Source organism: Podarcis filfolensis (assembly GCF_964270895.1).
Source record: "Podarcis filfolensis genome assembly, chromosome: 2".
NCBI classification, from domain to species: Eukaryota; Metazoa; Chordata; class Lepidosauria; order Squamata; family Lacertidae; genus Podarcis; species Podarcis filfolensis.
Window position 1 is genome coordinate 2,567,252 of NC_139605.1, and position 27,498 is coordinate 2,594,749.

Here is a 27,498-nt window from a genome sequence, read left to right on the forward strand (position 1 = left end):
CAGCTCTGTCTTGCAGGTCCTGCGGATAGATGTCAAATCCCGCAGGGCCCTAGTCTCTTGTGACAGAGTGTTGCACCAAGTAGGGGCCAGTACTGAAAAGGCCCTGCCCTAGTTGAGACCAATCTAACCACCTTGCTCCTTGGGACCTCCAAAATGTTGTCATTTAAGGTCCTCCACCAAGTGTACAAGGAGAGGCGATCCCGTAGGTACGTGGGTCCTGGGCCGCAATTAAAACAATGCATGTCATGCTGCCATTCCTATAATACTAGCTTAACCAACTCATTTCCGAGTTTGAAGTGGTTGTAATCCAAAATGTTCATCAACAAGGCTGTTTGTAACCCGAGGTACGGTGTACAAAGCCATTTATACACTACTAACTATTGTGATAGGCTACCTTGATTACTTTACTACATGAAAGTACAACTTTACATTAAAACACCAGATCATCACATACATGGGATGCATTTAAATTTGATTTCCACCTATCGGAGCCTGTTCATTTGAAGGAAGAAATGAACCAGTGAGAGAGCCAGTGTGGTGTAGTGGTTAAGAGCGGTGGTTCGTAATCTGCTGAACCGGGTTCGCGTCTCCGCTCCTCCACATGCAGCTGCTGGGTGACCTTAGGCTACTCACACTTCTCTGAAGTCTCTCAGCCTCACTCACCTCACACACAAAAATTTTTTTTTCTTCCAGTAGCACCTTAAAGACCAACTAAGTTAGTTCTTGGTATGAGATTTCGTGTGCATGCACACTTCTTCAGATACACTGAAACAGAAGTTGCCAGATCCTTCTATATAGTGAGAAGGTGGGGAGGGGTATTACTCAGAAGGGTGGTGGGAATGGGTGATTGGCAGATAGCTGTGATGAGCCTGTTGACGACTCTTAACGACTGCAATAGGTCTTACAGGAAAAAGCAAGGGGTGAGAAGGTGAAAAATGGCTTTGTCATGTATAATGAGATAAGAATCCAATGTCTTTGTTCAGACCAGGTCTCTCCATGGTCTCACCTCACACAGTGTTTGTTGTGGGGGAGGAAAGAAAAGGAGAATGTTAGCCGCTTTGAGACTCCTTAGGGTAGTGATAAAGCGGGATATCAAATCCAAACTCCTCTTCCTCCTCTTCTTCTTGTTGAGGAAAAATCTTTCTACACTCCATACATCTAAATGGTTCCTTCCATATAAGTCCGTAAACATTTTGTAAGTACTCCATTAAACAGAAGCAGTTTCTGCACTCCTGGAATTTAAATGTTTCTTCCTTTGTGAGTCCATTGATGTTTTGTAAGGTGTCCAATCTGACAGAAGCTCTTTCCACACTCCATACATTTAAATGGTTTCCCACCTGTGTGCGTTCGATGATGTAAAGTCAGATGTTCACCTGAACGAAAGCTTTTTCCACATTCCAAACATTTACAAGCTCTCACCTGTGTGCGTTTGATGATGTTTATTAATTGCTGAACTCTGACTGAAACTTTTTCCACACTCCATACATTTAAATGGTTTCTCCCCTGTGTGAATCCGTAGATGTTTTCTAAGGTCCCCATTATGTGTGAAGCTCTTTCCACACTCCATACATTTAAATGGTTTCTCCCCTGTGTGAATCCATAGATGTTTTCTAAGGTCTCCATTATGTGTGAAGCTCTTTCCGCAGTCCATACATTTAAATGGTTTCTCCACTGTGTGTGTTCTATGATGTAAAGACAGATGACCATGTGAACGAAAGCACTTTCCACATTCCATACATTCATATGGTTTCTCCCCTGTGTGAGTCCATTGATGTTGTCTAAGCGTTCTACTACTGTTGAAGCTATTTCCACACTCCATACATTTAAATTGTTTCTCCGGTGTGTGAGTCCGTAGATGTTTTCTAAGGATTCCATTATGTGTGAAGCTCTTTCCGCAGTCCATACATTTAAATGGTTTCTCCCTTGTGTGAGTCCGTTGATGGTTGCTAAGGTCTCTATTATGTGTGAAGCTCTTTCCACACTCCATACAGTTAAATAGTTTCTCCCCTGTGTGAGTCCGTTGATGGTTGCTAAGGTTTGCCTTATATGTGAAGCTCTTTCCACACACTACACATTTAAATTGTTTTTTTGCTGTGTGACTCCTTCGATGTACCGTAAGTTGTCTACTCATACTGAATATCAACCCACACTGCATACATTTGTAGGGTTTTTTACCCATGTGAGTTTGATGATGTCTATTAAGTGATGAACTCTGACTGAAGCTTTTTCCACACTCCATACATTTAAATGGTTTCTCCCCTGTGTGAGTCCGTAGATGTTTTCTAAGGTTTCCATTATGTGTGAAGCTCTTTCCGCAGTCCATACATTTAAATGGTTTCTCCCCTGAGTGAGTTCTATGATGTAAAGTCAGATGGTCACTTGAACGAAAGCTCTTTCCACATTCCATACATTCATATGGTTTCTTCCCTGTGTGAGTCCATTGATGGTTTCTAAGCACTCCACTAGTGTTGAAGCTCTTTCCACACTCCATACATTTAAATAGTTTGACCCCTGTGTGACTCCATTGATGGTTTGTAAAGTTTCTATTATGTGAAGCTCTTTCCACAGTCCATACATTTAAATGGTTTCTCCCCTGTGTGAGTCCGTAGGTGTTTTCTAAAGTTTCCATTATGTGTGAAGCTCTTTCCACAGTCCATACATTTAAATGGTTTCTCCCCTGTGTGAGTTCGATGATGTAAAGTCAGATGTTCATCTGAACGAAAGCTCTTTCCACACTCCATACATTTAAATATTTGACCCCTGTGTGAGTCCGTTGATGTTTGCTTAACGTTATGCGATGACAGAAGCTCTTCCCACACTCATTTAAATGGTTTTTCTGTTGCGTGAATCCTTTGATGTACAATAAGTTGTCTACTCATACTGAATTTCCATCCACACTGCATACATTTGTTGGGTTTCTCACTCATGTGAGTTAGGTGATGTGAAGTAAGAGATGAAGTTTGTCTGACGCTCTTTCCACACTCCATAGCTTTAAACGGTTTCCCCACTCTGTGAGTTTATTAACTGTGCACATGGACTGAAGCACATTCCACATTCACCACATTTAAATGGTCTCTTCGTATTTCCAAATGAAATTACAGATGACACACTGTCTTCTCCATAACCTGCTTGGAAATGAGAGGAGAGGAAAACCCCTGTTAGTATTTCAAGGAAGAGAACAAAGACTGTAACACACATCAAATGCAGTTACCACCTTCTCTTATTTCAACCTATTGTACATTCCTCCCTGTCTTCCTTATGTCCCAAATTTTAAGCAAATGAGGTGAAACAATGCCAAATAATAGGAACGCATAATCAACCTTCCATAATACTAACTCATCATTAATAGTTTGATCTAAGAATACAGTTGTGGGATTGCCTTTTTAAATAAGGACCTGCCTGACAGGAAAGGGAGCTGTTCTCCTTCCATGAACGTGCCCTCCATTTCTCAGAATCAGAGTTGCTAATGACATTTTTCATTCTCTGTCTAATATTATTCCATCCCTGGGGCACATTTTAGCCCTTTGGACCTCTGGATATTTATTAATCACCCACACAGCCCCTTGGGCCCCAGGAGGTGCATAGCAGCCATATTGGGAGACCCAGGGTTCAGGTTTTTCTAGGGACTGTAGCCTGGAACTAGTGAGAAGGCTTTGCGCTTGGAATAAACTGAAGGTGTGCTCAGGTAGGCTAATGTCCTTGGAGCTGGACCTCCATCTGTCAGCCTTGCAGTGCAGAGGGAGAGCTGGAGATGCAGCAAAAGGCTGTTGGAGCCTGGCTGCTGGAATCCCAGATTGAAACACTCACCCCAATTTTTATTTATTAGATTTAGAAACCACCCTTCTAAGTCTGAGTGTGAAGGGGAGGCCAGGAGTCTTGTCTCATGCTGTGTGTAGGAGCAAGAGACATGGATGGCGAGGGAGCTGCTGCGGTGACCTGCCACACCTGTGCCATGTTTGTCCTCCTGACTGAGAATGTGCAGAATTACACCTGCAGCAGATGCAGGAAGAGAAGGAACATCAAGCGGAGGTTCGCCTATCTGCCCTACGAGCTCCTGAGCAAGATGAGGGATTTCTCGAAAGAGAGCAGAGTGGATGGTCCTGGGACAGCAACACAGGAGGGGTTGGCCCCAGCCAGGAGGAAGATTGCTGGTTGCAGGAAATGAAAACCTGGAGGAATGTGGTACAGAGAAACGGGGCTGTTAGGAACCCTGATGTGTCACTCGAGCTGCAAAATCAATTCTGGGTCAGAGGAGCAAGATGCAGACCTCAGAACGCACCAAGGTGGCTGTGGAAGGGGCAGGGTATGGAGCAATTCCTACCACTCCCCAGCGGAGGAAGAGGGATGTGATGGTGGTACGTGACTTCCTACTAAGGGGGACAGAGGCAGCAGTGTGTGGAGGTAACAGGATCAGTGTTAGAAACTCATATATAGAAGCTAGGTGCCAAATGTCTTGTTAAATCAAGGTTACAGCCGCCTAAAATTGAATGTCTAGGAGTCATGAGAAGAGAAGACTCCCTGGAAAAGACCCTGATGGAAGACAGGAGTGCCTGGCGTGCTCTGGTCCAGGGGGTCACGAAGAGTCGGACACAACTAAATGACTAAACAACAACAACAGTTGCCATTTTGGGGTAGGATGGCTCTAAAGTCTTATTTTTCAAATGATGGACAGATTGTGATTGATTCTCAGTTAAACATCCGGCTAGTTCAAAGTACAACCTTGTGCTAGGTTTAAGAACTTCTGAGAACTTAAAGAAGAAATGTCCTGTGATCCAGGGACAGTACACATAGATATTGGCCTATTCTGACTTCTTTTTCTTAATGGTGACACAGACCACTCATAATGAAAGAAGATTCTTCACAACATGTGTGTGAGGGCAGTGGAGACAAGAGACGTCAGTTCACTATCACATTGTTCAATGCTGATGCTGTTCTTTGGATCAGTGATTTTGTTTAAATGAGCTACACATACTGTAGGGTCTCAGTGCATACTGAAAAGACATCTCTCTCACTTTTTCCTGCTCAGTGTTTTTCTATTTTTATTTTTTTGGTTTTGGGAAAGGAGATGAGCTCAGACTCATCGTACCAGAGTCTCTCGTTTGTCAAATAAGTAAAGCATAAGTGTTATTGATGCTATTATGTTACTGTAAAAATCTTCAAAAAAGTTCATCTTGTGAAGAAGCAAAGACAACACAAACCTGGGAGTCTCTGTAGATTTTGCGTAGTTATTTTAAGGTGGGGGGCCTCTGAATTCTGCAGCAGCTGAAGTTACTGAACCCTCTTCAGAGGCAGCCCTACATATAACACATTGCAGCAATCTAATCTTGAGGTTACCAGAGCAATTATTATTAAATTTATTAATCACACTTCATCTAAAGACCACAGAGCAATTATAATGGCGTATAATTCCCCATCAGTCCCCTGGGCAATAATGGGTAGGGAATGTGGCTCCTGATCCCATAGTCAGGACACAGCACTATCCTTGTAGGAATTCTCTGCCCAAGCCTCTCTCACTGTCCTCCTTTGGGCTGGGGGGCCATGGACTCCTCGCCCCCCACCCCAAGGGAGAACCCCACCTGTGCTCCAACAGGGAAGATCTGCAACACGGGAAAAGGTGGATATTAAAGGTCCAGAGGCCTGATTGTGGGGAAGGAGGGAAAGAGAGAGGAGGTGGAAGCAGGGATGTTTCCACGGGAAGAGATTAAAAAGGTGAGTATAAAGAAGAAGCCAGCCTTCAAATCGGGTTCATTGTACCTGGCTCCCTTTCCGACTCAGAACCTGAGAGACACTCCCTTCTGGAACATATCCAGGCCATTTTCTGGAATATAAGCCAGGCATCTTTGGGGACATCATCCAGACCTTCTTTTACTGTGGGAACCTTGGAATCATACAGATGTCAGATGTACAGATGTTAATCACAATCCCTGAAAAATCGTCTAAAGACCCCTTGGTATCCACGTCCACCTTGAACTCCCAAGTCACACTGAGCCCCAAGAAACCTTCTCTGCTGAGGTTTCTCTGAAAATACTAATTATCTGCATTTTGTTTTCTCCTTCCTCTATGATCTGGAACATCTTCCTGATGCATTTGTCTGTCTCTGCTCTGTCGTCTACTAGTCGTTTATCAATCCCCCACCCATTTTCCTCCAAGGAGGCAGGTGAGGCCAAGAGGCAAGATCCCCCAGGGGAATTTAACCCCCTGCCTCCCAGGTCCTTGTCGGACACTCTTTCTTCTCAGGCTGGTCTCATTCAGGGGCTTCACACGAGGCTCCAATTGCTTTGACTAGAAGCCTCCTCAAGCAACCTTAGAATTATTGTTATTCTTCTTATGTTTATCTATACCCCACCTTTTTATCCTGACACGGACTCCTTCAACTGCTCCTCTGCTCTCCTCTCCCAGTGGACCAATGGTCTGGCTTGGAAGAATGCAGATCACGGGGTCTGGAGCTCCCAGCATCCGATGCAGCAGCTACCCTGGGACAAAATGGGGGGGGGAGGGGGTTCAGCTTGCAGGAATGCTTCTCTAGGTCAATGGAGAAGCCAAGGCAGCCCCTGAAGAAACCCCCCTGCCAGCACCCCAGGTGGAGGCATCCCAGAAAAAGGCCCCGTGCCTCTTTCTTTCTCCACCCCCCCGCCATTTATCAACATGGCGTCTCACCCCCAGGGACGCTTCCATTCAACCCTCAGCCCCCCAACATCCTCTGCTCCCCCCCTCTTCCCCAAAGTCTCCCTACACCCTCTGGCCTTCCTTGGCACGGCTCGCCTTGCTTGGGGGTGGGGGCTTTTGGGGGCACCCCCTTGGTGGGAAAACGTGTCTGGTGGGGGGGGGGGCTTCAAAGGAGACGGCGCAAGAGAAACACTGCGGGTGGGGGGGTCCACGCTTTGCAGCTGCATTGCATGGATGCGAGCCTCTCCATATGGGTCCCAGGAGAAGAGCTTTATGGGGGGGGCTCTGTGCCCCTTTCTCTCCGACCCCATCGCCCCTCCCCGCCCTCGTCCCAAGGCAGGAGGGAGCAAGAAAGCGTCTCTCTATCCTTTTCCTCCCCCCCCCACCGGCATCTTTACCTCTTTCTCCTCTGACCCTCCGCCTCCCTTCGTAGCTATTCCGATTTCCTTTCTTGCAATGCAAAGCGCAGAAGGGGGGTCCGTGGTCGACTGGCGCCCCTCTTTACCTTTCTGAAACCTCTCGCTTCTCCAGGGGCTCCTTCTGCCCCCCCTTTCCTGCAAACTTCCGACCCACAGAGCGACCCCTTCCTGGGAGAAGCCCCTTCCACTTTTCGCATGGGAGCCGGACGTGACGGCGCTGCCTTCGGCTTCCTCCCCTTTGGGCTCCCTTGCGAAGTTGCCCAACTCCACGCCCACCCCATTGACGGGGGAGGGGGTTTCTGGAGGAGGAGGAGGGCAGGATCAAGACCCTTTTTTCTCTGAAAGAGAACCCAAACAGACTCCAAACTCTGCAGACAGCATTTTCCAGCTGCTGCCTGGACCACCGAGCAGGGAGGGGAGAGATGCTCTCGGGCTGAAATTCTCCTTCCAGGATTCCCAAAACGGGCATTTGGTTTCCCACTGGGACTCCGGGAGAGCAGGATTCGGGGCGAGATGGGACCCTTGGTCTGATCCAACTATAGGGCCTTATTTTCTGTGTGTGCGCGTTCACACGTGCGTGTGTTTGTGTGTATGCACCTTCAGGGACATTCCCTGGCTCTTCTCTGCAACGAGGATGAACCAGGTGTGCACCCACCTACCTTCATTTGGGGGGGGGGGGTGGAGAATCTCTCTTTCCTCACCTGTCCAGCAGTTTCCCGGTCTGCTCTCTCTCCCTCCGCCCCCACATCCCACCGACATTGTAAAGGTAAAGGTAAAGCGACCCCTGACCATTAGGTCCAGTCGTGGCCGACTCTGGGGTTGCGCCACTCATCTCGTTTTACAGGCCGAGGGAGCCGGCTTGCAGCTTCCGGGTCATGTGACCAGCATGACTAAGCCGCTTCAGGTGAACCAGAGCAGCGCACAGAAACGCCGCTTACCTTCCCACTTTGACGTGCTTTCGAACTGCGAGGTTGGCAGGAGCAGAGACCTAGCAACTGGAGCTCACCCCGTCAAGGGGATTCGAACCGCCGACCTTCTGATTGGGAAGTCCTAGGCTCTGTGGTTTAACCCACAGTGCCACCAGTGTCCCTTCGCCACCGACGTTGTACCCCCCACCAAAAACAAAAGTTTGCTGCGCCCCAAGGCGCTTTGCACTCAGCCCGACTCCTGGGAGGTCAAGGGCGGCAGGAGGTGCGAGGGGGAGGGGCAGTCTTTCTTGTAAGCCACGCCCCTTTCTAGGGGAAGGTGCTGGGCGATGGGGAGGGCGAGCACCCAGCCTCCCTTTCTCTCTTTCCCTCTGGGAAATTGCATTAACTGGCTTTAATCCTGAGGGCAACAAGACGTATAACAAGATCGCGCCCCCCACCCACCCCAGCAGGAAACAGATCTCTCTTTTGGCAAGGGTTGCATGTTGGCAATGCTTCTACCTCTAAAAAAAATAAAGGAAAATGAAACGCTAGCCTGTGCTACTTTTTTTTAAAAAAATGCCTACGGATGCACCGTCCATGCAAAAGCAACCAAGTTGGATAGGAGGAAGCACATCACTTGGACCCCTTCCAGTCGGGTTTCAGGCCCCACCCTGAGACTGAAACTGCCCTGCTCTAGCTGGTCCAAGATCTCCCATGGTTTCTGGCGGATGTGTGTTCAGACCGCTGGGCTCTCACTTGTGGGGTGCCTCAGGGCTCTGTCCTCTCCCCCATGCTTTTTAACATGCATATAAAACTGCTGAGAGAGACCATCAGGGGGTTTGGGCTGGGTGTTCATCAGTATGCGGATGATACCCAGCTCTACCTCTCTTTCAAATCAGAAGCAGTGAGGGTCCTGTGTGAGTGTCTGGAGGAGGTTGGAGGATGGATGGCAGCTAATGGATGGAGGCTGAATCCTGACAAGACAGAAATACTGTTTTTGAGGGACAGGGGGCAGGTGGGTGTGGAGGGCTCACTGGTCCTGAATGGGGTAATTGTACCCCTGAAGGACCAGGTGCGCAGCCTGGGAGTCATTTTGGACTTGCAGGTGTCCATGGAGGCGCAGGTCAATTCTGTGTCCAGGGCAGCTGTTTACCAGCTCCATCTGGTACGCAGGCTGAGACCCTGCCCGCCCACAGAGTGTCTTGCCAGAGTGGTGCATACTCTGTTTATCTCCCGCTTGGATAACTGCAATGCGCTCTACGTGGGGCGGGCTTAGAAGGTGGCTTGGAAACTACAACTAATTCAGAATTTGGCAGCTGGGCTGGTGACTGGGAGTGGCCGCCAGGACCATATAACACTGGTCCTGAAAGACCTGCATTGGCTCCCAGTATGTATCTGAGCGCAATTCAGAGTGTTGGTGCACACCCTAATTGGCCTTGGCCCCGTATACCGGATGGAGCAAATCCACCCCCATTGTTCAGCCCAGACACTGAGATCCAGCTCCGAGGGTCTTCTGCTGGTTCCCTCACTCCAAGAAGAAAGTTACAGGGAAGCAGGCAGAGGGCCTTCTTGGTGGTGGCACCCGCCCTGTGAAACGCTCTCCCATGAGATGTATTGAGATGCCATGCAGATAAAGAACCACAGTACATAACTTTTAGAAGACTCCAGAGTGTCTGGGGCAACCCAATCAATGATGATGATGATGATGATGATGATTTCTTGTCACAAAAGCAGTAGCCCTGGGGTAGCCACATGATGCTTATAAGTGAAAATGGACCAACCAGGGGATTCACTGGTACCTGCAGCATCTTTTCTTTCCAAATGTATACCATTCTTCCAGTGGAGTTTTATTTGGGCCACAGATGGAGAGGTAAGGGTTAACTTTCCCTTCACACTTCCAACCAATAGGGCACAGAGAGGGGTTGAAGTTTCTTGTTTCCTGTAATAGTAGGTATGTCTTAGTTCATAGATTTGTAGGACGTTCTCCTATGGTTTCTCCCCTCTGGGTGCTAAGTTGGGGAGAATCAGGCATGAGTTTCCACTGATGTATTTTACACCCTCTCATGCCACCTGCCACTTGCCCACACTGCTCTGCTCTAACCGTCCCACCTCATGCAAGATGCACACCTAAGAGCTGAGACTTTCTTCCTTATTCCGCTAAAAGGTAAAGGTAAAGGGACCCCTGACGTTAGGTCCAGTCGCGGACGACTCTGGGGTTGCGGTGCTCTTCTCGCTTTATTGGCCGAGGGAGCCGGCGTACAGCTTCCGGGTCATGTGGCCAGCATGACTAAGCCGCTTCTGTCGAACCAGAGCAGCGCATGGAAACGCTGTTTACCTTTCCGCCAGGGCAGTACCTATTTATCTACTTGCACTTTGACGTGCTTTCAAACTGCTAGGTTGGCAGGAGCAGGGACCGAGCAACGGGAACTCACCCTATTGCAGGGATTGGAACCACTGAACTTCTGATCTAAACATCCCCTTTATTCCTGCTGCCACCAGGTATGTTTTACCTGAACAATTTGCCCTTCAAAGAATTAGGAGTCATTGCAGCACCATTAATGTATAAACTATTTGTTGCTTTATTATTATTATTATTATTATTATTATTATTATTATTATTAATTTTTGTTTATACCCCGCCCTCCCCGGGCAGAGCCGAGTTCAGGGCGGCTAACACCAGTAAAATTACAGTAAAAACATAATAGGAAAAAAAACCATACCAATTTAAAATACAGGTTAAAATGCAATTTAAAATGCAGCCTCATTTTAAAAGTAGCCCACAGATCAAAACCATAAGGGGAGGGAAACACAATGGTCAGACTGAGTCCAAACCAAAGGCCAGGTGGAACAGCTCTGTCCTGCAGGTCCTGCGGACAGATGTCAAATCCCGCAGGGCCCTAGTCTCTTGTGACAGAGCGTTACACCAAGTAGGGGCCAGTCTACCCAACGAGTCTGTTTGTAATCCGAGGTACGGTGTACAAAGCCATTTATACATTACTAACTATTGTGATACGCTACCTTGATTACTTTACTACATGAAAGTACAACTTTTTTTATATATATATAAAATATTTATTAAGGTTTTACAAAAAACAGGTTTACAGAATAAAAAAAAAGCAAAAAAAGGAAAAAATAAGGAAAAATACAAAAAATACAAAAATACATAGAAAAAAAAGAAGAAAATACAAAGTACAGAAAACAAATATATAGAAAAAAAATAAAAACAATTCCATTTTTGAAATCTTTAAACTCATTTGCTTGTTTCCTTGACCTCCTCACACCTCCCCTTTTTGTATTCCCATTTACATAATCAATTCAGCAAATCCTTACCCTCTTTCATTTATCTTAACTCTATATCTTAACATATTATAGCTATATATTTTCATCCGGGAGAAAGACCTCTGGTTTCTTCAGGAAGGTATATTTAAATACCTTTTTCATTTCATTATAGATTACATGCCGTAAATTTCATACCAGTGGTCCACAACTGTTCCCAGTCAGCAAACATAATGTTATGTCCAACATGAAAAGGCCCTGGTCCTAGTTGAGACCAATCTAACCACCTTGCGACCTGGGACCTCCAAAATGTTGTCATTTGTGGACCTTAAGGTCCTCCACGGGGCATACCAGGAGAGGCGGTCCCGTAGGTACGTGGGTCCTGGGCCGCAATTAAAACAATGCATGTCATGCTGCCATTCCTATAATTCTAGTTTAACCAACTCATTTCCGGGTTTGAAATGGTCATAATCCAAAATGTTCATCAACGAGGCTGTTTGTAACCCGAGGTACGGTGTACAAAGCCATTTATACATTACTAACTATTGTGATACGCTACCTTGATTACTTTACTATATGAAAGTACAACTTTACATTGAAACACCAGATCATCACATACATGGGATGCATTTAAATTTGATTTCCACCTATAGGAGCCTGTTCATTTGAAGGAAGAAATGAACCCTTGAGAGAGCCAGTGTGTTGTAGTGGTTAAGAGCGGTGGTTCGTAATCTGCTGAACCGGGTTCGCGTCTCCGCTCCTCCACATGCAGCTGCTGGGTGACCTTGGGCTAGTCACACTTCTCTGAAGTCTCTCAGCCTCACTCACCTCACACAGTGTTTGTTGTGGGGGAGGAAGGGAAAGGAGAATGTTAGCCGCTTTGAGACTCCTTAGGGTAGTGATAAAGCGGGATATCAAATCCAAACTCCTCCTCCTCCTCCTCCTGTTGAGGAAAAATCTTTCTACGCTCCATACATCTAAATGGTTCCTTCCTTATAAGTCCGTAAACATTTTGTAAGTACTCCATTAAACAGAAGCAGTTTCTGCACTCCTGGAATTTAAATGTTTCTTCCTTTGTGAGTCCATTGATGATTTGTAAGGTGTCCACTCTGACAGAAGTTCTTTCCACACTCCATACATTTAAATGGTTTCTCACCTGTGTGAGTCTGTTAATGTACTCTTAGTTTCCTTTAGACTGAAGCTCTTTCCGCACTTCATACATTTGCTGTATAAGGTTTCTCCCCTGTGTGAGTCCTTTGATGATTTCTTAGCATTCCGCTATGACAGAAGCTCCTTCCACACGCCATACATTTAAATGTTTTTTCTCCCGTGCAAGTCTGTTGATGTACTCTTAGAGTTCCCTTTTGACTGAAGCTCTTTCCACACTCCATACATTTAAATGGCTTCTCCCCTGTGTGCGTTCGATGATGTAAAGTCAGACGTTCACCTGAACGAAAGCTTTTTCCACATTCCAAACATTTACAAGGTCTCTCACCCGTGTGAGTTTGATGATGTCTATTAAGTGATGAACTCTGACTGAAGCTTTTTCCACACTCCATACATTTAAATGGTTTCTCCCCTGTGTGAGTCCGTAGATGCTTTCTGAAGTTTCCATTATGTGTGAAGCTCTTTCCGCAGTCCATACATTTAAATGGTTTCTCCCCTGTGTGAGTTCGATGATGTAAAGTCAGATGATCACTTGAACGAAAGCTCTTTCCACATTCCATACATTCATATGGTTTCTTCCCCGTGTGAGTCCAATGATGCTTTCTAAGATTTCCACTACTGTTGAAGCTCTTTCCGCACTCCATACATTTAAATAGTTTCTCCCCTGTGTGTGCCCATTGATGTTTTGTAAGGTTTCTATTATGTGTGAAGCTCTTTCCACATTCAATACATTTAAATGGTTTCTCCCTTGTATGAGTCTGTAGATGCATGCTAAGGTTTCCATTATGTGTGAAGCTCTTTCCACATTTGATACATTTAAATGGTTTCTCCCCAGCGTGAGTCCGTAGATGTTTTCTAAGGTTTACATTATGTGTGAAGCTCTTTCCGCAGTCCATACATTTAAATGGTTTCTCCCCTATGTGGGTCCGCTGATGGTTGCTAAGGTTTCCATTATGTGTGAAGCTCTTTCCGCAGTCCATACATTTAAATGGTTTCTCCCCTGTGTGGATCCGTTGATGGTTGCTAAGGTTTCCATTATTTGTGAATCTCTTTCCACACTGCATACATTTGTAGGGTTTTTCACCCATGTGAGTTTGATGATGTCTATTAAGTGATAAACTCTGACGGAAGCTTTTTCCACACTCCATACATTTAAAAGGTTTCTCCCCTGTGTGAGTTCTATGATGTAAATTCAGATGACCACGTGAACGAAAGCTCTTTCCACATTCCATACATTTAAATGGTTTCTCCCCTGTGTGAATCCATTGATGTTTTCTAAGGGTTCCATTACGTGTGAAGCTCTTTCCGCAGTCCATACATTTAAATGGTTTCTCCCCTGTGTGAGTTCTATGATGTTCATTCAAATGACCACCTGAACGAAAGCTCTTTCCACATTCCATGCATTTAAATGGTTTCTCCCCTGTGTGAGTTCTATGATGTAAATTCAGATGACCACCTGAATGAAAGCTCTTCCCACACTCTATACATTTAAATGGTTTTTCTGTTTTGTGAATCCATTGATGTACAGTAAGTTGTCTACTCATACTGAATCTCCATCCACACTGCATACATTTGTTGGGTTTCTCACTCATGTGAGTTAGATGATGTAAAGTAAGAGATGAAGTTTGTCTGACGCTCGTTCCACACTCCATACCTTTAAACGGTTTCCCCACTCTGAGTTTATTGATGTGCGTTTATTAACTGTGCACATGGACTGAAGCACATTCCACATTCACCACATTTAAATGGTCTCTTCGTATTTCCAAATGAAATTACAGATGACACACTGTCTTCTCCATACCCTGCTTGGGAATGAGAGGAGAGGAAAACCCCTGTTAGTATTTCAAGGAAGAGAACAAAGACTGTAACACACATCAAATGCAATTAGCACCTTCTCTTATTTCAACCTATTGTACATTCCTCCCTGTCTTCTTTATGTCCCAAATTTTAAGCAAATGAGGTGAAACAATGCCAAATAATAGGAACGCATCATCAACCTTCCATAATACTAACTCATCATTAATAGTTTGATCTAAGAATACAGTTGTGGGATTGCCTTTTTAAATAAGGACCTGCCTGACAGGAAAGGGAGCTGTTCTCCTTCCACGAACGTGCCCTCCATTTCTCAGAATCAGAGTTGCTAATGACATTTTTCATTCTCCGTGTAATATTATTCCACCTCTGGGGCACATTTTAGCCCTTTGGACCTCTGCATATTTATTAATCACTCACACAGTCCCTTGGGCCCCAGGAGGTGCATAGCAACTGTCAGTCTTTGTAAAAAGCAAAAAAGGAGGTAAGGGTTCTGACCTCCCTTTGTCTCTTCAGCCTGGTCCTCGGACCCTTGTTGGCACAAAAGAGTCCACGAGAATATCCTTGCAGAGTTTTATTCTTAAAAGTCTTTGTTCAAAAGCAACTGAACAACTATACACACCAGCACTAACCAACCCAAACACCAGCAACCAACTTAAGAACCCCTTGGGTAGAGAGGGAACCTTCTTCTCTGAAGCCAAAATGACACGGACAAGAATTGACCAAATCTGGATAACTAGAGGACTGGCACCTAAGACTTGAAAAGTGGAAATTTGCCCTAAAACTTGCTCCGACCATAATGCTGTCAAAATGGAGATGAAATTAACACCAACCGGTTCCTTCAGATGGAGGATGAATGACACCTTGTTTAGAGATCAAGAGGTTATCAAGAAGGCCCAAAAAGCGTTGAGAGACTATTTTGAGATAAATTTGAACACCACCATTGAAAAAAGAGTAATCTGGGACGCAAGTAAAGCAGTTATGAGGGGGTTTCTGATTCAACAGAATGCAATAAAGAAGAGAGATCAAAATGAGAAAAAAGATAAAATTTTGGAAAAAATAAAAGAGGGTGAGAAGAAACTGAGAGCGAAACCAAAGTCACAAGAGATTCTGAGAGATATAAAGTTATATCAAGTGCAATATATGAAGATGATGAATCAGGAAATCGAATGGAAAATTAAACAAATGAGACAAAGGACATTTGAATCGGCTAATAAATGTGGAAAATTGTTAGCTTGGCAAATGAAAAAAAGACAAAAGCTCAACACTATTACCAATTTGGAAGTGGAAGGAAAGAATATTCAGAATCCAGTGGAAATTAGAAAATGCTTCCAGAGGTACTTTAAACAGTTATATACACAAGGGCCACAGAAAGAGTTTGATATAGACCAATTTTTAAAAACAAATGGACTACAAAAAATTTCTCAAGAAAATAAGTTAATGCTGAACTATAAAAATAACAGAACAGGAGGTGGAAGGTGCCATCCAGAATATGCAGTTGGGCAAATCTCCAGGGCCGGATGGCTTAACCTCAAAATATTATAGATCCTTGAAGGATTGGATAATTCAACCACTAAAGGAGGTCTGTAACGAGATTTTGGAGGGGGGGAAAGCGCCAGAGTCGTGGAAGGAAGCTTATATTACGCTTATACCGAAAATTGAGTCTGAAAAGACACAACTTAAGAACTACCGCCCCATATCCCTGCTCAATGTGGATTACAAAATATTTGCTGATATTTTGGCTAAAAGATTAAAAAAGTATTAGTGTAAGAGATACATAAAGACCAAGCCGGCTTTCTCCCAGGTAGACACTTGTCTGACAACACGAGGAATATAATTAACATTTTGGAGAAGTTGCAAGTGAACATCAATACTAAAGCAGTTTTAATCTTTGTAGATGCGGAGAAAGCCTTTGATAATATTTCTTGGAGTTTTATGAAGAAAAATCTTCAGGGGATGGGGGTTGGTCAAGGGTTTGAAAATGGTATAAGTGCAATCTACTCAGAACAAAAGGCTAAACTAATAGTTAACAACGTGGTGACTGAGGAATTCAAGATAGAGAAAGGTACATGACAAGGCTGCCCAATTTCCCCATTGCTTTTTATTTCGGTCCTGGAGGTTTTGCTAAATATGATTAGAAGGGACCGTCTGATTAAAGGTATACAGGTCGGAGCCAAACAATACAAACTGAAAGCTTTTGCAGATGACTTAGTATTGACGTTACAGGAGCCAGAATCTAGTACTAAAAGAGTATTGGAATTGATTCAAGAATTTGGTCATGTGGCAGGATTTAAGTTAAAAACTAAAGTTCTTGAGAAAAACTTAACACCATTTGAGAAAGAGAGGTTTCAGAAGCAGACAGGCTTAACATTGGTTAAGAAAGTAAAATACCTGGGGGTTAATATGACTGCTAAGAACTTAAACTTATTTAAAGATAACTATGAGAAATGTTGGTCAGAAGTGAAAAAGGACTTAGAAATATGATCAAATTTGAAGCTTTCCTTGTTGGGTCGAATTTCTGTTATAAAGATGAATGTATTGCCAAGAATGTTATTTTTGTTTCAATCATTGCAAATTTTGGAGAAAATGGATGGTTTCAAGAAGCGGCAGAGAGATATTTTTAGATTTGTCTGGCAGGGCAAGAAGCCCAGAATAAAATTTAAAATATTAACTGATGCCAAGGAAAGAGGTGGATTTGCCCTGCCAGACCTTAAACTTTATTATGAATCAGCAGCATTTTGCTGGTTGAAAGAATGGCTGCTTCTTGAGAACACAGACATTTTGGATTTGGAAGGTTTTAACAATGTTTTTGGGTGGCATGCATATTTGTGGTACGACAAGGTTAAAGCACATAAAGCATTCAAAAACCATATTGTCAGGAAAGCACTGTTTAATGTCTGGAAAAGATACAAAGACTTACTGGAAAATAAAACCCCAAGGTGGTTGTCACCAATGGAAGCGAAGGCTCAGAAAAAGCTCAATATGGAGGCCAAATGGCCGAAATATTGGGAAATTTTGGAGCAAGAAGGAGACAAATTGAAATTGCAGAGTTTTGAGAAATTAAAAGATAAAGTGCAAGACTGGCTTCACTATTATCAAATAAGGGAGGCTTACAATTTGGACAAAAAAATTGGCTTCCAGGTGGAAAAATCAAAATTGGAAACAGAACTGTTAGATCCCAAAACTAAGATACTTTCAAGAATGTATAACTTGCTGTTGAAATGGAATACTCAGGATGAAACGGTTAAATCTGCTATGATTAAATGGGCACAAGACGTTGGACATAACATTATGTTTGCGGACTGGGAACAGTTGTAGACCACAAGTTTTAAATTTACGGCATGTAATGCCCTAAGAGAAAATATTATGAAAATGATATATAGGTGGTACATGACACCAATCAAGCTTGCAAAAATCTATCATTTGCCCGATAATAAATGTTGGAAATGTAAAGAAAATGAAGGTACATTCTTTCACCTTTGGTGGACGTGCCCAAAGATTAAGGCTTTCTGGGAGATGATCTATAATGAAATGAAAAAGGTATTTAAATATACCTTCCTGAAGAAACCAGAGGTCTTTCTCCTGGGCATAGTTGGCCAATTGGTGCCAAAGAAGGATAGAACTTTCTTTACGTATGCTACAACAGCAGCAAGAATACTTATTGCAAAGTTTTGGAAGACACAAGATTTACCCACCCTGGAAAAGTGGAAGATGAAGGTGATGGACTATATGGAACTGGCGGAAATGACTGGCAGAATCCGAGACCAGGGAGAAGAGTCGGTGGAAGAAGATTGGAAGAAATTTAAAGACTATTTGCAGAAATATTGTAAAATTAATGAATGTTAAAATGATGCTGGATTGAAATTAAGTGGCATTAGCAACAAGGTTAATAAGAATATGCAAAAATGGATCGATAATGGATGAAAATATATAGCTATAATATGTTAAGATATAGAGTTAAGATAAATGAAAGAGGGTAAGGATTTGCTGAACTAAGTATGTGAACGGGAATGCAAAAAAGGGAGGTGCGAGGAGGTCAAGGAAACAAGCAAATGAGCTTAAAGATATGAAAAAAATGGATTTGTTTTTAACTTTTTCTACTTATTTCTTTTTTGTATTTTGTATTTTCCTTTTTTTATGTATTTTTGTATTTTTTCTAATTTTTTTCTTGTTTTCTTTTTAGTCTGTAAATTTCTGCTATTTGTAAAACCGTAATAAATATCTTACAAAAAAAACAAACAAAAACACACCAGCAACCAAACTAACATTTCTCACTCTATATATACAACTTGGTGCAGGCCGCTGAGTCATGCTGACCCAGCTTTATTCGTATTAAAGAAACAGCGGCCATTTTAGCCGTGACACACCTTCTGTTTCTTAAATGCGAAAAACCCCAACAGAAACAATACATACATACATACAATACATACATACACTATATACATAAACCCAGTTTTGTCATCAATTCATTATGACATGTTGCTGGCAAAGGCTTGGTAAACAAATCAGCAATATTATATTGTGACTGACAATACTCCAGTTTAATTACCCCATTCTGTACACAATCTCTCACATTCACATGACGGATAGCAATATGTTTTGATGCGGATTTCATTATTTCCGAGCCCGCTAATGCAATGCACGATTGGCTATCTTCATACTCTTGGATAGGCAAATCTACTTTACAATCTAGATCTTTTAGTATCTGTATAAACCATATGATTTCATTGCATGCTAGCGACAGGCTCCCATATTCTGCCTCACAGGATGAGGTTGCAACAAATCCTTGTTTCTTTGACCTCCATCCAATTATGGAATTACAGCAGCAATAGAGAGCATTAAACGAAAAGTTTCACTCTTTGCAGTGGGAGAAAACACTTCATCATAACTCTCCCCTTTTATCTGAGTGAACCCTCTGGCTACTAATCTGACTCGAAAACGTGGTTCCCCAGATGCAAGGGTTTTCCTTTTGTAAACCCACTTGCATGACCCCACTCTGCCACTTGGAGGCGGCATTATGACCTCAAACACTTTGTTACGTTTAAAAGAGTCCATTTATTCTTTCATAGCTTGTTCCCACAAAGCATGTTCTTCAGGGGGTAAGTCTAAGACTTCATTATAACTTTGTGGTTCCACACAACTCACATTGCATACTCTCACTCCTAGGTTCAAATGTTGAGGAGGTACACCCTTGTTTGAACGCTGGGAGCGCCTAGGCACAACTACTTCTTCCCCCCTTATCTCTGGCTCTTCTTCCTCTTCCTCTAGAGAAGAAGTATTATCTATTGCCACATACTTTGGGGAAATATGTGCCTCCTCCTCATCCTGCTCCTGTGTTGCCAATGGCTGAGAAGAAGCCTCTTCTCTTACTTGCAGGGGCAGTAGGCAATCTGGGTTGGCATGGATCGCAGTCCATCTGTCCTGGTCAGCAAAGTCTGCACTTCGTGACAGAACCACGCGTCCTGGGCATAAATTGAAGCACCACCCTTTGCCATAGGACTGATATCCCACAAACCGCAGTTTCTGCGCTCTAGCGCCCCCTTTCTGGTGCTGAGCTTTGGGAATATTTGCATGTGCCCAAGAACCCCAGTTATGGAGCATTGTCCACTCTGGTTCTTTCCCAAACAACACACGATAAGGAATATATTTTATAGAGCTAGACCAGGTTCTATTAATCAAAAAGTTCGCTGTAAGGAGAGCCTCGCCCCACAGCCTATGGTTGTGGCCCAATCCTGCATCCACTAGCAGGCAGTCCTTTACTGACTGTATTACAGCCCCACATCTTTCACACAGACCATTTTCAGCAGGGCTATAAGGGTTAGTCAAAGGATGAGTGATCCCCTTACGCCGCAACCATGCCCCAAATTGTTTGTTCAGAAATTCTCCACCCCTATCTGTTTGCAACTGCACAACAGGGCGAGCAAAGAGCTTTTCAGCTTGGGCAACCCATTCTCTGAATGTGGGGAAACTCTCAGATTTCTGCTTTAACAAAAACAACCAACTAAAACGTGATTTATCATCTATTACCAGAAAAGCATATCTGGCGCCCCCTTCAGTCTTCTGTGGAAAAGGGCCTATCACGTCACAATGGACAAGTTCTAAAACCTCTAGATACTCTGTCACTTTTAGAAGCCACAGGCTTCCTCTTAGATTTGGCCATTTTACATACATTGCAATCTAGGAAACAGTTACAGCTATTTACTTTTAGGTTCTTGCACACCTTTTGCATTTCTGAAAGCACACGGAAATTGGCGTGACCCAGTTTTCTGTTCAGTTCATGTACACACCCCTTATGAACTGGCAAATTATCCTGAACCACCTGGGCTGCTTTAACAGGCTTGTCCTGCATTACATATAACCCATTTTCCAACTTTGCATGGCCACATACCTGAGTTCCATTCTTTATCAGACAACCATCCCGTGTGAAGTTAACACTATATCCTGCATTAATCAAACAGCTTACAGACAGCAAACAATAGTCCAAACTGCTGACAAACAGAGTCTCTGGTAGAGTAGTGTTCAAGCACTGCAGGAAACATGTTCCCTGGCCATCAATCTTGCTTCTACGACCATCAGCAAGATAGATTGAGTCTTTTCCATCAGCTGGCTTCCCCAGGGTCTTAAAGTCCTCCCGACTGTTGCAGATAATCCTGCTGCTCCCAGAGTCCAGCAACCATGTTCCTCGAGGTATCTTCCTCTCCTCCCGAGAAAATGCAGACACAAACTGAGCAGAACGCGTGTTCTTCTTCACTGAAGAGAACCCCTTCTGCTTATGTTTCTGCGTCGATTGCTGTCTCTGCTCCACGTCGTCTCCTGGAAGTCTAGCCCTGCATTGACGTTGGAGATGCCCGGGTTGGTTGCATCTATAGCACCTCCTCACTGCCATGGCCAAGTCCAAACCTTGGTGTTGCTCCATGGACAGATTCTGCTGCTGGCCCCCTCGGCTATAACTCCTCCGCTCTTGGAGTTCAGCTTGTTTATCTGACCTTCTTTCTGCTTCTTCAGTCAATCTGCCAACCACATATACTCAAGGGTCAGATCTCGGGGACGCATACTCTCCATGCTGTTAATCACGGGCAACCTGTCGGAAATCAAGCCTATATCGGGAGTAAACTGGCAACACTCCCAGGCACCCGGCTTGGTCTCCTGTTGACCTCCCTGGCTGCATTCCCCAGCCACATCCAGGCTAGGTCTCGATAGGCGATTCTTCTCAGCGTGGGAAGAACACACTCCTCCCTCCTGCTCTCCCGGCAGGGAAAAGGAGATAGACAGAAATGTATTTACATGGTTTTATTTCTGCCTTTCCAGCAGTACAGAAAACATGACTGTTCTCTTCAAGCTCCAGCAGTCAAGTGACTAAGACTTCCTGTACTTCCTGTACAGGAACAAGAGGAAGAGCTCATATTACACTCTGAGCTAATTCCGGTGCATTGCGCTGTGAATTGACTGTCCCTCTGTTTCCCACGGAACAGTCCCAACATTCCATCATGTGATGTTTTCAAGCTAGCAGTTTGCAGCTGCATTGCATCCATATCGCAACACAACCAGCTTTCAGGCAAACTTGAAAGGATAATGTAGGTTTGGTCAGTCTCATCATAACGCTTACCTCTCTGTTGTAGTTGAAGAAACAGAGATTTCAGCGTTTGAAGATGAGTTGCCCAACTTTCACCTTCCCTCATAACAGTCCTGAACAGCCCTCTGGTCAGAGAAATTATAGTTCCAGCAGTTTCTCTGACTTGCCCTTAATAAATTACAGCACTCAAATGCTGTGCTGGCATTTGCTACATGCAATAACTGAGAGTTGCTCAAACATAGCATAATTTGGGCACGAGCCCTTTCATCCAGCTGTTTTTTCTCAGCAGAGTCAGTTCTCAAAACCTCAGTTTCAACACAGTCCCATAGTCCATCTCTCCTTAACAACTGCTGCATTTTAATTGACCAACTCAGCCAGTTGTTTTCTGAGAGAAGTTCAAAAGGGATGCCTCCCCCAATATTTACAACTTGGGAAGATTGGAAATCTGCCATCTCTGCTGGTGCTTGCTGAGCCCCTTCTGTGGGGTCTCCAGCAATCTCTCCTGACTCTCTCTTTAGAGTCCAACTGGATGGTCCTGGCTGGCACTCACCGGCTTCTAGCTGCTGCCTCTGTGGACCTTCAGGTCCCGCCTGGCTCTGCAACTGGTGTAGCCGCTACTGTGGTCCTCTAGCAGTTCAAACTGTTCCAGTAGCCGACGCTGAGTGCTTTCCTGAGCCTCAGATCCTAGCCACTCCAGACAGTTACAGCTTGCCAACAACTGCTCCAACGCACAGCCACTGGCTCCACACACCACCAGGACTCGCCAGCTCCCTGCTGAGATGCTGTCAGTCGTTTTTGCACTCTGCACATGCTCAGAAACACTGGGCCCATAACCTATCAGTGTTTGTAAAAAGCAAAAAAGGAGGAAAGGGTTCTGACCTCCCTTTGTCTCCTCAGCCTGGTCCTCGGACCCTTGTCGGCACAAAAGAGTCCACGAGAATATCCTTGCAGAGCTTTATTCTTAAAAGCATTTGTTCAAAAGCGACTGAACAACTATACACACCAGCACTAACTAACTAACTAACTAACTAACTAACCAACCAACCAACCAACCCAAACACCAGCAACCAAACTAACATTTCTCACTCTATATATACAACTTGGTGCAGGCCGCTGAGTCATGCTGACCCAGCTTTATTCGCATTAAAGCAACAGCGGCCATTTTAGATGTGGCAGCAACCATATTGGGAGACCCAGGGTTCAGGTTTTTCTAGGGACTGTAGCATGGAACTAGTGAGAAGGCTTTGCGCTTGGAATAAACTGAAGGTGTGCTCAGGTAGGCTAATGTCCTTGGAGCTGGACCTCCATCTGTCAGCCTTGCAGTGCAGAGGGAGAGCTGGAGATGCAGGAAAAGGCTGTTGGAGCCTGGCTGCTGGAATCCCAGATTGAAACACTCACCCCAATTTTTATTTATTAGATTTAGAAACTACCCTTCTAAGTCTGAGTGTGAGGGGGAGGCCAGGAGTCCTGTCTCATGCTGTGTGTAGGAGCAAGAGACATGGATGGCGAGGGAGCTGCTGCGGTGACCTGCCACACCTGTGCCATGTTTGTCCTCCTGACTGAGAATGTGCAGAATTACACCTGCAGCAGATGCAGGAAGAGAAGGAACATCAAGCTGAGGTCCGCCTATCTGCCCTACGAGCTCCTGAGCAAGATGAGGGATTTCTCGAAAGAGAGCAGAGTGGATGGTCCTGGGACAGCAACACAGGAGGGGTTGGCCCCAGCCAGGAGGAAGATCGCTGGTTGCAGGAAACGAAAACCTGGAGCAATGTGGTACAGAGAAACGGGGCTGTCAGGAACCCTGATGTGTCACTCGAGCTGCAAAATCAATTCTGGGTCAGAGGAGCAAGATGCAGACCTCAGAACGCACCAAGGTGGCTGTGGAAGGGGCAGGGTATGGAGCAATTCCTACCACTCCCCAGAGGAGGAAGAGGGATGTGATGGTGGTACGTGACTTCCTACTAAGGGGGACAGAGGCAGCAGTGTGTGGAGGTAACAGGATCAGTGTTAGAAACTCATATATATAAGCTACGTGCCAAATGTCTTGTTAAATCAAGGCTACAGCCGCCCAAAATTGAATGTCTAGGAGTCATGAGAAGAGAAGACTCCCTGGAAAAGACCCTGATGTTGGGAAAGATGGAGGGCACAAGGAGAAGGGGACGACAGAGGACGAGATGGTTGGACAGTGTTCTCGAAGCTACAAACATGAGTCCGAGCAAACTGCGGGAGGCAGTGGAAGACAGGAGTGCCTGGCGTGCTCTGGTCCAGGGGGTCACGAAGAGTCGGACACAACTAAACGACTAAACAACAACAGTTGCCATTTTGGGGTAGGATGGCTCTAAAGTCTTATTTCTGAAATGATGGACAGATTGTGATTGAGTCTCAGTTAAACATCTGGGTAGTTCAAAGGACAACCTTGTGCTAGGCTTAAGAACTTCTGAGAACTTAAAGAAGAAATGTCCTTTGATCCAGGGACAGTACACATAGATATTGGCCTATTGTGACTTCTTTTTCTTAATGGTGACACAGACCATTCATAATGAAAGATGATTCTTCACAACAAGTGTGAGAGGGCAGTGAAGACAAGAGATGTCAGTTCACTATCACATTGTTCACTGCTGCTGTTCATTGGATCAGTGATTTTGTTTAAATGAGCTACACATACCGTAGGGTCTCATTGCATACTGAAAGGACATATCCCTCAATTTTTCCTGCTCAGTGTTTTTCTATTTTTATTTTTTTGGTTTTGGGCAAGGAGATGAGCTCAGACTCATCATACCAGAGTCTCTCGTTTGTCAAATAAGTAAAGCATAAGTGTTATTGATGCTATTATGTTACTGTAAAAATCTTCAAAAAAGTTCATCTTGTGAAGAAGCAAAGACAACACAAACCTGGGAGTCTCCGTAGATTTTGCGTAGTTATGTTAAGGTGGGGGCAGAGAGAATTTAGCGTGCTGCAAGGGAAGTGGGGGAACCGGAATCCTCTCCTGAAGACCCCCCCCTCGCTCGACTTGAAGGAGACCCTACTCCTCTCTCCTGCGCTTAGAAACCCCATTTGCCCCCCTTTCACCCCTAGCCCTGCGCGCCGAATCTTTTCCTAGCGCCCCAATCTCTCCATCCGGAGGGGCCTCGCAAGACCAGCAGGGAGGCGGGGAAAGAGGTGGGACAGGACGGGTCTCCGTCCAGAATTCTTTCGGTTCCCTCAACCCTTCCGTGGACTCCCTCACTCCGTCTCTACCACCAAAAGAGACCCACCCGGGGCACCCCGGACAGGCCGCAAGTCCCGAGGGATTTCTGCAAGGGCGAAACCCGAATGAAGCCCTGTATATCAGCCAGCCCTGCTTGGGGGTGGGGGCGCTGCGGTCACCCGCCTCCTCCCCTCTTGATGGGCATTCCCGCAAGGGCGCCCAAGCGGGTGGGGAGCAGTTGAGCGTCTCTTGGCCGTCCCGGACCAGTAACACGGTGCAATGCAAACCCTGCAGCTGTTGAGTCCCCACTTTGCAACCGGAATGCAAGGATCCAGGCCCCCTCTTTGGGTTCTAGGAAAGGAGCGTTTTTGGAGAGAGCGTCTCTCATCATCCCCCCCCCCGCAACCGCCAATTACCTCTTCCCTAACACGCCGCATCTTTACCTCTTTGTTCTCTCCAGGCCTCCCCTGCTCCCTGCTCCGATTTCCTTTAATATAATGGGGAGGTGGGAGTTGTCTACCGACGCCCCTCCTCCCCTTTCCAAAATCTTCCGCTTCTCCAGCGGCTGCTTTTGCCCCCTTGCCTGGGAACATCCGACACGTTTTCGAACGAGCGTGGGGGGAGCCTCGCAACTTCAGTCGCAGAGCAGCCCCCGCCTGTGTAAGGAGGGGAACCGGAGGTGACGTCACGAGAAGTGTGACAATTTTGCCATTTCCTTAGCTGAACACACGCGCGCACGCACACACACGCGTGCGGATCCACAAGAAGGCGGTTTTCTCCTTACTGGGACCAGAGGCGAGACACGCACCCCGATCCTGTACATGCCCCAAGTCAGGCTTTTACCTTATACACCTTCACCTGGAAACAAATTTCATGGCTTCCGTCTGAGAAAATGCACACCAAACTACAAAGCTAGGACACACGACCAATGCAAGCTGCTGCGATTAGTTCTGCGTAAATACAGTTTTTTTGTTTTGTTTTGTTAAAGCATCAAACTACCTGGCCCCCCCTCAGCTCTGGCAGCGGCTATGACGAAATGAATAGAGGCCCGGGAAAAGAGAACCAATCAGAAGAGCCGGAACGAGGAGGCGAACCAATCAGGTGAGCCGGAAGCTGGGAAACCCATTGAAGAAGTTGCGGCTTGGTCATTCAGCTTTTTCTGTTGATCTGCCGCTTCCGGATTCCGCCGCCTGAGGCTCCCACTTCAGTCCGCCTGATGGTTCCGGATTAAAAGTTCGCTGGGGAAGTTGGGAGAAATTACCTGGAGAGGAGGTGCAAGATATTGATGGGTGGTTTGCTTTTACTCTCCCTGAATCTACAAACGGGGCAGCTAGGAGGGGAAGCGAGGAGGGAGGGAAATGAGATTTCTTGCGGGAGGGGGATGAGGGAAGAGCAAGGAAGAGCCCCCCCTTCTCTCTGGGAAGCAGTATGGGGGGGGGGTCCAGGCAGTCCAGATGAAAAGTGGTGGTGGTGGGTCTCCTGTTCATCAAAGTTTACATTGCAAGATTCTCTTTGAAGTGCGGAGATCTGGGCTGCCCAGCTTATTTTGCACTGCATTTAATGCCCCCCCCCCGCCGTTCCAAGGTGGATGTCTGGTGGGTGCCATAGCAGTTTATGGTTTTTTGAAAGGGTACCTTGTCACAGTACTTTTTCCAGCTAAGGCTTAACTGCCTTTGCCAGTTTTTCTGACTTTCTGTTTCTATCTGCAAATGTTCCAGACTTTCTATTTCTGTCTGCAAGTGTTCCAGAGATTTCTAATTTTGATTAATGAGTTGTTGAGCAGCCAATAAAGAAAATGTGATTAGTTCTTCGTATCTCAGATTAGCATTGTCTTCTTTAAAAATGGCTAACAATACCAAGGGGACGCGGGTGGTGCTGTGGGTGAAACCACAGAGCCTAGGACTTGCCGATCAGAAGGTCGGCGGTTCGAATCCCGGCGACGGGGTGAGCTCCCGTTGCTCAGTCCCTGCTCCTGCCAACCTAGCAGTTCAAAAGCACGTCAAAGTGCAAGTAGATAAATAGGTACCGCTCCGGCGGGAAGGTAAACAGTGTTTCTGTGCGCTGCTCTGGTTCGCCAGAAGCGGCTTAATCATGCTGGCCACATGACCCGGAAGCTGTACGCCGGCTCCCTCGGCCAATAAAGCGAGATGAGCACCGCAACCCCAGAGTCGGCCACGACTGGACCTAATGGTCAGGGGTCCCTTTACCTTTACCTTTAACAATACCAAACTTCAGGTAGATAGGATGTTTAGTTTTCACTATGTGTGTGTGTGTGTGTGTGTGTGTATGTATGTAAAGGGGCCCCTGACAATTAAGTCCAGTTGTGAACAACTCTGGGGTTGCTGTGCTCATCTCGCTTTACAGGCCAAGGGAGCTGGTGTTTGTCTGCTTCCGCAGACAGTTTTTCCGGGTCATGTGGCCAGCATGACTAAGCTGCTTCTGGCGAAACCAGAGCAGTAAACACTGTTTGCCTTCCCACCGGAGCAGTAC

The 27,498-nt window shown here is 45.4% G+C and overlaps 3 protein-coding genes across 16 annotated transcripts in view; 1 reads left to right on the forward strand and 2 right to left on the reverse strand.

Moving 5' to 3' along the window:
* Positions 1-403: 403 nt before the first annotated feature.
* Positions 404-7,533, reverse strand: LOC310757011 (uncharacterized protein). Of its 3 annotated transcripts, XM_083602090.1 has the most exons (4): positions 7,065-7,533; positions 6,347-6,473; positions 1,007-3,128; positions 404-663 (listed from the first exon to the last, which is right to left on the reverse strand). In XM_083602090.1, the coding sequence occupies exon 3, from the start codon at positions 2,627-2,629 to the stop codon at positions 1,406-1,408; it is 1,224 nt and encodes a 407-aa protein (XP_083458216.1). In that variant the 5' UTR covers positions 2,630-3,128; positions 6,347-6,473; positions 7,065-7,533; the 3' UTR covers positions 404-663; positions 1,007-1,405. The 3 variants fall into 3 exon arrangements, with proteins under 3 accessions (XP_083458216.1, XP_083458214.1, XP_083458215.1); XM_083602088.1 differs by lacking the exon at positions 6,347-6,473 and having other exon boundaries at positions 1,007-3,125; XM_083602089.1 differs by lacking the exon at positions 6,347-6,473.
* A 4,281-nt stretch (positions 7,534-11,814) lies between these two features.
* LOC310756808 (uncharacterized protein) lies at positions 11,815-25,742 on the reverse strand. 4 transcript variants are annotated; one of them, XM_083601605.1, is made up of 4 exons: positions 22,569-25,403; positions 21,794-22,248; positions 20,637-21,329; positions 11,815-14,238 (listed from the first exon to the last, which is right to left on the reverse strand). In XM_083601605.1, the coding sequence occupies exon 4, from the start codon at positions 14,086-14,088 to the stop codon at positions 12,484-12,486; it is 1,605 nt and encodes a 534-aa protein (XP_083457731.1). In that variant the 5' UTR covers positions 14,089-14,238; positions 20,637-21,329; positions 21,794-22,248; positions 22,569-25,403; the 3' UTR covers positions 11,815-12,483. The 4 variants fall into 4 exon arrangements, with proteins under 4 accessions (XP_083457731.1, XP_083457732.1, XP_083457733.1 ...); XM_083601606.1 differs by lacking the exons at positions 20,637-21,329; positions 21,794-22,248 and adding an exon at positions 25,452-25,742 and having other exon boundaries at positions 22,372-23,581; XM_083601607.1 differs by lacking the exons at positions 20,637-21,329; positions 21,794-22,248; positions 22,569-25,403 and adding an exon at positions 25,452-25,742.
* A 20-nt stretch (positions 25,743-25,762) lies between these two features.
* The window catches only part of LOC310756674 (uncharacterized protein), a 130,051-nt gene continuing 128,315 nt past the window's right edge, over positions 25,763-27,498 (forward strand). For 4 of the 9 annotated variants that reach the window (XM_083601219.1, XM_083601212.1, XM_083601218.1 and 1 more), the window contains exon 1: positions 26,152-26,300. The gene's annotated coding sequence lies outside the window, so the exon portion shown is untranslated. Of the gene's footprint in view, positions 26,110-26,151; positions 26,301-27,498 lie in introns of those variants that run through there. The other 5 variants (XM_083601216.1, XM_083601214.1, XM_083601217.1 and 2 more) reach the window with 3 other exon arrangements.